The sequence below is a fragment of the Chrysoperla carnea genome, chromosome 1 (genome assembly GCF_905475395.1).
Source record: "Chrysoperla carnea chromosome 1, inChrCarn1.1, whole genome shotgun sequence".
In the NCBI taxonomy this organism is placed as follows: Eukaryota; Metazoa; Arthropoda; class Insecta; order Neuroptera; family Chrysopidae; genus Chrysoperla; species Chrysoperla carnea.
The window spans coordinates 77105550-77113170 of NC_058337.1; the positions used below are offsets into that span (position 1 = coordinate 77105550).

The 7621-nt window shown below is 30.5% G+C and overlaps 1 protein-coding gene across 1 annotated transcript; it reads right to left on the reverse strand.

The window, feature by feature from the left end:
* Positions 1-1413: 1413 nt before the first annotated feature.
* LOC123291690 (kelch-like ECH-associated protein 1B) lies at positions 1414-6644 on the reverse strand. The gene is made up of 4 exons (XM_044872104.1): positions 6110-6644; positions 4382-4531; positions 2396-3461; positions 1414-1840 (listed from the first exon to the last, which is right to left on the reverse strand). Exons 1-4 carry the CDS (start codon positions 6638-6640, stop codon positions 1716-1718), a joined length of 1872 nt encoding a protein of 623 aa, XP_044728039.1. The 5' UTR covers positions 6641-6644; the 3' UTR covers positions 1414-1715.
* Between the last annotated feature and the right edge of the window lie 977 nt (positions 6645-7621).

Below are 7621 nucleotides of genomic sequence, written 5' to 3' on the forward strand. Positions count from 1 at the left end.
TTGTGCAAAAAAATTCTTCTTTACTGAAATCATTTTTAAAGCTTTTATGTTTAACTTTTTTTGAACACTATTCAAAATAATATCAATAGCTTAATTTCTCATCAATCAATAGCTTAATTTTTATTTTGGTGACATTAAAAAACATGTAATTATAATGCATCTAGTCCTCTGGAAAATGTAATATGTATATTTAATGCGGCTCTATAATCTGTAGCAATTGCTAGGATGGTGCGTTTCAATGTAGATTGTAAGTCAAAATAAACGCAAAAGTTAAATCATTTTAAGTGATATTACTATAGAAGTACATGTAACGACATATAATCTCATAGCTATATCACTTAGAATGGTAAAACACGTGCCTTTTTTGTGGCACAGTGTGTACAACATTCCATTTTTTAATATAAAATCCTGTTTTGTTGAGATTAGCGAGTGCTCGTATTTTCATTTATTATTAGACTACCAGTTAGTGGCGAAAAAAATAAACAATTTTTTACAGTCTGCCAATGAAGGGAACATATATATAGACACAAACAACAGAAAAATGTATAAAATAACATGCATAACGCATTAATGCATAGTTAAAAGTTGATATTTATTTGTAAAACAAAGAGAAAATTTTTTACATTGTACCATTCATTCATTTGAATGAAAGGCAAGACTATTCAAAACACTAAAATGTTATTGGCAAACGGTTTCCTCGTGTACAAACTTATAACAATATTTTTCTTTTTTAAATAATATTGTTAAGTTGAAGTTTGTACACAAGAAAACCGTGTGCCAATAAATTTTTTGTGTATCGAACAGTCTTTTTTATTCAAATGAATGATAGACTGTAAAAAGATTCCCTTTCACAAACAAATGTTAATGTTTAGCTATTAATTAATGCATTATGCATGTTATTTTTCCATTTTCTATTGTTTGTGGTTGCATATATGTCCCCTATCATTGGCAAACTACAAAAAATTAATTTTTTTGCCATTAGCTGACAGTCTAAATAATACTCCATATCTCACGTAAAACGGTATTATATTTAGCTTGTAGGACAAAAAAAACTTACTAAATTTACTGCGTAAATGCCACCAATATAAAAATTAATCAACAATGATTTATTTACATTAAAAACAAATTAATAAAAAAACGTTTTAACAAAAGAAATTAAAAATTCAGAAAACAAACAAAAAATGTTTTTCAATTCCATTTCAATACATAAATAACACTAGAAGATATACACTGACTAGATTTTGGATAAATAAAATACAAAAAATTTTTTGCAAAATAAATTTTTAGGCAAGAACCAGACTACAAAATATCTTAAACGAAAACACTCTATAATAAATATTTTTTAAGTATAAATATTACCTCTTTGATAAACAAATTAGTGTGTGTTAAAATATTTTATAGTCTAAGCCAGGCCTTATTTTAAAAACTACATAAACTCGAATGGATGATTTTCTTTATAATATATGGGAAGAGGGATTTGGATTGGGGGACAAGGAAAAATAATTTGTTAATAAGTCCTAAATAAATATCACACCTTGAAAATTGTGGTCTATACATTTGTTCGTCTTACGTTATCGCCAAGAGATTCTTCCACTTCCATCAATATTATTAGTACAAGTACTAGTAGTCGTGCTTGATGAATTATTGCTAGTATTATAATTGTGTAAATCGTGATGTTCATCATGGGGATGATCACAATGCCGATAACATTGATGCTAATAACTTACAGCACTCGCATGCCCGGATCGTCCTGATGTTAGGGGTACACCTTCTTCCCATTCATTCTTTGCTGGGTCGTACACTTCAACTAATGATAAAAAATTTTGACTATCAAAGCCACCTAAACAGAAAAATTTTATTTTAATTTATTTGAAAAACATTTGTAATATGTCATAGGTATAAGGCCAGCGTATAATTTTTGGAATTATTAGCAACACATCAAAAATGCGTGGAGGCATAAGAAAATAAAATCTGTCATAAAAAGTCAAATCAAAAACAAATGCTAACAATTTTTTTTATATTTGACTAAATTGCAATTTTCAGGATGTCACAAGTTTTTCAATAATTCAAAAAATTTTACTCTGCCTTTATACGAAGAAATACGAGATAAATAAACCTTTTATTTTAATTGTAATTTTAGAATTAACAATTTCTGAGTCAAAAATATAATATCTTAGGTTTATTTTTTCATAAGCAAATTTAAATTACTTTCAAAACAAAAAAAAGAAGAGGAAAACGAAGTACACTTTAACACCGATTTTACAGTAATAAAAATGATAACGCACTAACTGTCATCAAAATCTGAACTCTTTTTTGCTCGCATTGTTATTTCAGGGAGTAATTATTTTGTGAAAGGCTTTTATTTTTTATTTAGAAAGTATAGTTAAATACTTACCCGTTGCATATAATTTCCCATCTAATACTGTCAAACTTAACGCACTACGTGCAACTCTAATACTAGCCACAAATTCCCATCTATCATTTTCGGTATCATAACGTTCCACAGTATTCAGTTGTCGTACACCATCATAGCCTCCCACAACATAAATATATTGATTAATAGCTGCCACTCCTGCTCCACTGCGCAATGTTTGCATTGGTGATATCATTGTCCATTCATCATTCTCCGGATGATAACATTCAGCAGAGTTTAGTCGTTGTACCCCATCAAAACCACCGATTGCATATAATATGCGATTTACTACAGCAACCCCAACACCTAAACGTTTCACATGCATTGATTTCACATTAGTCCAACGATCTACGTCTGGATCATAACATTCGACACTATCATGATACTCAGAACCGGAACTACCACCCACTGCATATAATAAACCATCCATCACTGCCACACCGACACGATTCCGTGCAACTGACATCGGGCTACAAGGTCGCCATTCATCTTTTAACGGATTATATCGATCTACCCAATCAGAGTCCTCCGTTGTTTCACGACTGTTATTCCGACCACCAACCGAATAAAAATAACCTTTTAAAAATGCACCACCTAAACCCGATCTCGGTACTGTTAATTTATCTAGCGTAATCCATGTTTTGTCGTCAACATTATAACCTTCAACTAAATCTAACGATTGTCGTAAGTAGCCCCCCGCGATATATATAATACGGGGGGTATTTGGTATACGTTCTTTAACTTTAGGTCTCTTGTGTAGCGTTAAATCTTTAAATATTTGTGCTAAATATTCACGACATGCGGGAACTTTTTTTAAAACATCACAATTTTTCATTTGATCTTTTAAAAAGTTTGGTGTTAAAAATTGGCATCGAACTTGACATAATATATGTTCCATCATTGGGTAACGGTTGTCTTCGTCGTATTTGACCCATTTTAATACGGCGTTGTAAACTTCTTTTTCTTCTTGTACATTCAATTCATCTTTACGAATCAATGATATTAGTTGTTTCGCATTTAATTGGAGAAATTCTTCTTCTTGGCAAATCTATAAACGAAAATAAAAAAAATTGTAATTTTTGAATATTTCAGAAAGGAGTATTCGATTAGATAAGAACTATTCAGACGATAAATACAAAACCCTTGGATCGTTTTATAAAAAACGATCTATAAAAAAAAAAAATATTTAACACCTTCATTTTGACAAGGTGGGTGAAAATCACGTTCAGAGATTCCGTTACATAGATACATATCAATCTAATAAAAGATTATAAACCACATGAAGATAAGAAAATCTTGGTGACATTAACATTATTGCAAAACACAAACTATCATCTCCTTATCCTAAAGATCATGATCAAGATAATCGAAGAAACTTATTAACTGTCATAGGTCCTTGATAAGTATGCGAAGTTTCACTTCAATTCGATTTTGAAGAGATTGAAGACACATACCAAGCTAATAAAGGCGTGTTATTAGACGCAATAATTTTCGCCTTGTCGTTATATAAAAGAAAACGCTACATTTTTAAAATTTTCCAGTCAAAAGAACGATTAATGAATTTTATTTTAATTCGTAATTTGGTACGGAATACTACCAATTAAAATTGGTAATTTGACCTTATTTAACTTACTAAATTTAATGTAGAATACATCGATAAAAGATATTTTAAAGTGTGGGTGGTCTACATTTTCTTTTTTGCATATCTTGGTGTGAATGCCTTTTTAATCATCATTATTTTAAAGTATTTGTAATTAAAAATCTTGAAATTTCCCAAAACATCAAATTGTTTTGTTGAAAAATTAAACAATTCGAAACAACTATCTCAAATTAATTGCGCGACTTAAAAATAACAAATTGATAATTTTATATGAAAACACCCACGAAGATGATTGATCATAATAGCGCCAATTAAAATTTAGTATAGATTACACAACCTAGTCGAAAAGTTGGTGACACATTTCTTACCTGCGTAAAATGTCGTTCAATAAATTGATTGGCCTTCTGTTTTAAGTCATAGCATCCATATTGTTCAGCAAAATTTGCAATACCAATTGCATTTGTTGGATCCAATTGACGTTCCAAAAATGAACAACATGCTTCAATCACATTGGACACCTAGAATTTCCGAATACAAATTCTATTAATGGTATTGATACAGTAATTAATTTAGAATAGTGTTTTATATAAAGTTTATCAAACACATTTCAAATCCATAATACGATTATCTAGGAAAATTATCTTGTATTGTCATTTTATTTTCAGAGAAGTACGAATCAAAAATATAATGGCTACGAATATATTTATTTTGTCTTAAGTTATGCTGCAAAAAATGAAACAAGTTTCCTCTAAACAGACAAGATATAATAACACAAAAATTAAAAATTTAAAGAAACCCTCGGTACAAATCAGGTTTGACAGATTCGTCGTCGTAGCTCCTAAACGGATGAACCGATTTTGTTATCGGGTATGGAACCCGCACTGAAGCTCAAATTTGAAACACAAACTCGGGCAAATTATTGGAAACACAGCTAAGAACACTCTCGAAGAAATAATAATAACAATAATAATAATGGAGTTTAACCTCCGTTTCTCTGACATATACGTCTATAACAGAGGCCACTTACATCATTTTTTTTTTTAAATCTCTATTTAGTAAACTACATCCGTATACAATTCAATTTATGATGTGGAGTCGGATACTTCGTTCTTATCTAAGCGACAGCAGTGGGATCAATTTTTCCGCCCCATTAATTATAATTATTCACACTGTCGCTACCTGGATTCGAACCCTCAATCTAATTCTAAGTATACAAATGGTTAAAGTGAATTGCGCTTTAGCCCGCTCGGCTACTTAGCCTCTTCTCGATGAAAAAACCTTTCATCAAAATCAGTTTGTCTGTTGAGAAGCTAGGATGTCACAGGCGAATCGATCAAGCCTGATTTCTGTGGCATCATAGCTTCTAAACAGATGAACTGATTTTGATACAAGCGGGTTAAAGCACAATCGACTATCAATGGATTCGGCGCAATCGAAGACAGAAATCAGGCCTAGAAAATTTGTCTGTGGCATCGTAGCTTAAACGGATGGACCAATTTTGGTATTTTTTAAGGTAATATGATTGAGAGTGTTGTTAGCTTTGTTAGCTTCGTTTCAAAAAAATCTGCTCAGCCGTTTTCTAGATGTTATCGAGTTAGGAATCCTAAACTCGCACGAAACATAGCTAAGAACAATATCAGTTAAACTACCTTTCAAACAAATAAAAAATAAAAATCGGTAATTAGACGGAATCAAATAAGACGGTTTAACGATCTCTTTAAGAATTTTGTTTTCTGATCTAATAAGTATTTTCCTGAACTTTAACTCCACAAATATACAAATATGAAAACTTTAATAAATATGACGAAACTTTAATAATAGCGCTTTAAGAATTTGTAAGGACGTAATGTTATTTGGTGGATTAATGATCTTTATCGATTCTAATGACTTTCGAAATTTGCATCCTGCCCTAGTACTATATAACATCACTTTGAACAATGATCGAAATTATCATAGTTTCGCTTTTTATACCGTATCAAAGTAGTCGCATTGAAGGCCCTTTTTTGGATACGACATTCAATGTAATTCATACTTCACAATGACTATAAAAAATTTATAAGCGTATTATAGCATGAAATGTGTTATTTTTTACATACTTGGAACATAGCCGCTGCTGGCAACAATTGACATACAGTTACTTCTGTCACACGTATTTGTCCTGTATACATGAAAGTCATTAATCGAGCCATAGCTGTCGGTGAGACTTCTTGTAATTTCACCCTAGTCATTTCAGATTCTTTTAAACCACTTGTAAACATTGCTTTAAAATATGGACTTGCCGCGGCCAATACTACTTTATGTGCGTGAAATAATTTCGAACCAACTTCTAATATGACATCTGTTAACATGTTATGTGTTTGCATCATCGACATCATTTTCATGGCTTCTTTCAAATAATCAGCCATACAAAAGGTCATGTCACCCCAATCACCATTATTTGATGATATTTCGTAACGTGTCTGACAATTACCCATTGAACCATTACGACTTCTTACTGGTATTGTTTTGTCAAGATTATCACTAGATTCGCCACTTTCATGAAACATTTGAAAACAATTACTATTACCTGTGGTATTATTGTGATTTATACCACCATTACTGCCAAAAATGTTTTCTTTATTATCCATTTTGGAAATTTCCTGAAAAAGAAATAAAAATATTGTTTAAATTAATAGTAAAAATATTTGATTGATTTATATTTGCTGGACATAAAAAATCCACCAAGGTACACAAATCTCATACTTTTAGTAAAAATTTAATTTTCATATGATGGGAACGAATTTTAATATAGTTAGTTTGTAATACTCGAAATTCACACACACACGCAATCGAAATCTAGTTTAGAAAAATACTACTAAATTTGGTGTCCATATAATGACTAGATTATTAAAAGAGTTGGCTATTTTTTTCTAGACAGTTCATCAACACATTTTAACAGTATTGCTGTAAACCATTATGGTTTTTTACCGTTTTTTTAACCAATGCCAACTGAAACCAAGCTTGTTATCATAGTTTTGTTCATTTTGAACTATTTTGTTCATTTACGAATTCGACTTCACTTTTTAAGTCCTAAGTACGCTATAAAAATTTATCTTGATCACAGACGGATAACAGGAAATGTACTTTTTAGGAGATTTTATGAACACGTATACCAAAATTTTGTTCGTAGCATCAATATTTTTAAGCGTTACAAACTTGAAACTAAACTTAGTATACCTTGATATATTTCATACATACATGGTATAAAAATATAAATAACAATTGTAATTAAATAACACTAATTAACATATATTTAAATAGTGGAGGTGTGTGTGTATGTTTGTTATGATCGAAGGGTGGGAGAAATACGCTGATGATGGATGAATTGTAGGAATTTTATTTACCGAGTCATTCAAACTTGTCAAATATATTGTTGCAATAGAAGGTCAACCACATTTTTTTAATTTTAGTTTTTTTGTAGAATAATTAAAGAAATTTTTGTATTTTTATTTAAATTGCGCAAAAGAAATTTGTTAAGCTTTCGGGATTTTTATTTGAAATTTCACAAGTGGAAAATATGATGACAATTAGTTAAAACCTATTTAATTCGTGTGGTTTTGTCGAATTCT

What these genes read in the sequence shown, in the direction of transcription:
- LOC123291690 (XM_044872104.1), bottom strand. Translation starts at nt 6,640, where the DNA reads ATGGATAATAAAGAAAACATTTTTGGCAGTAATGGTGGTATAAATCAC. An exon ending in CAGCAGCGGCTATGTTCCAA is followed by an intron (nt 4,532 to 6,109) that starts GTATGTAAAAAA and finishes CGGAAATTCTAG; the next exon opens with GTGTCCAATGTGATTGAAGC. An exon ending in TGGGAAATTATATGCAACGG is followed by an intron (nt 1,841 to 2,395) that starts GTAAGTATTTAA and finishes TTTTCTGTTTAG; the next exon opens with GTGGCTTTGATAGTCAAAAT.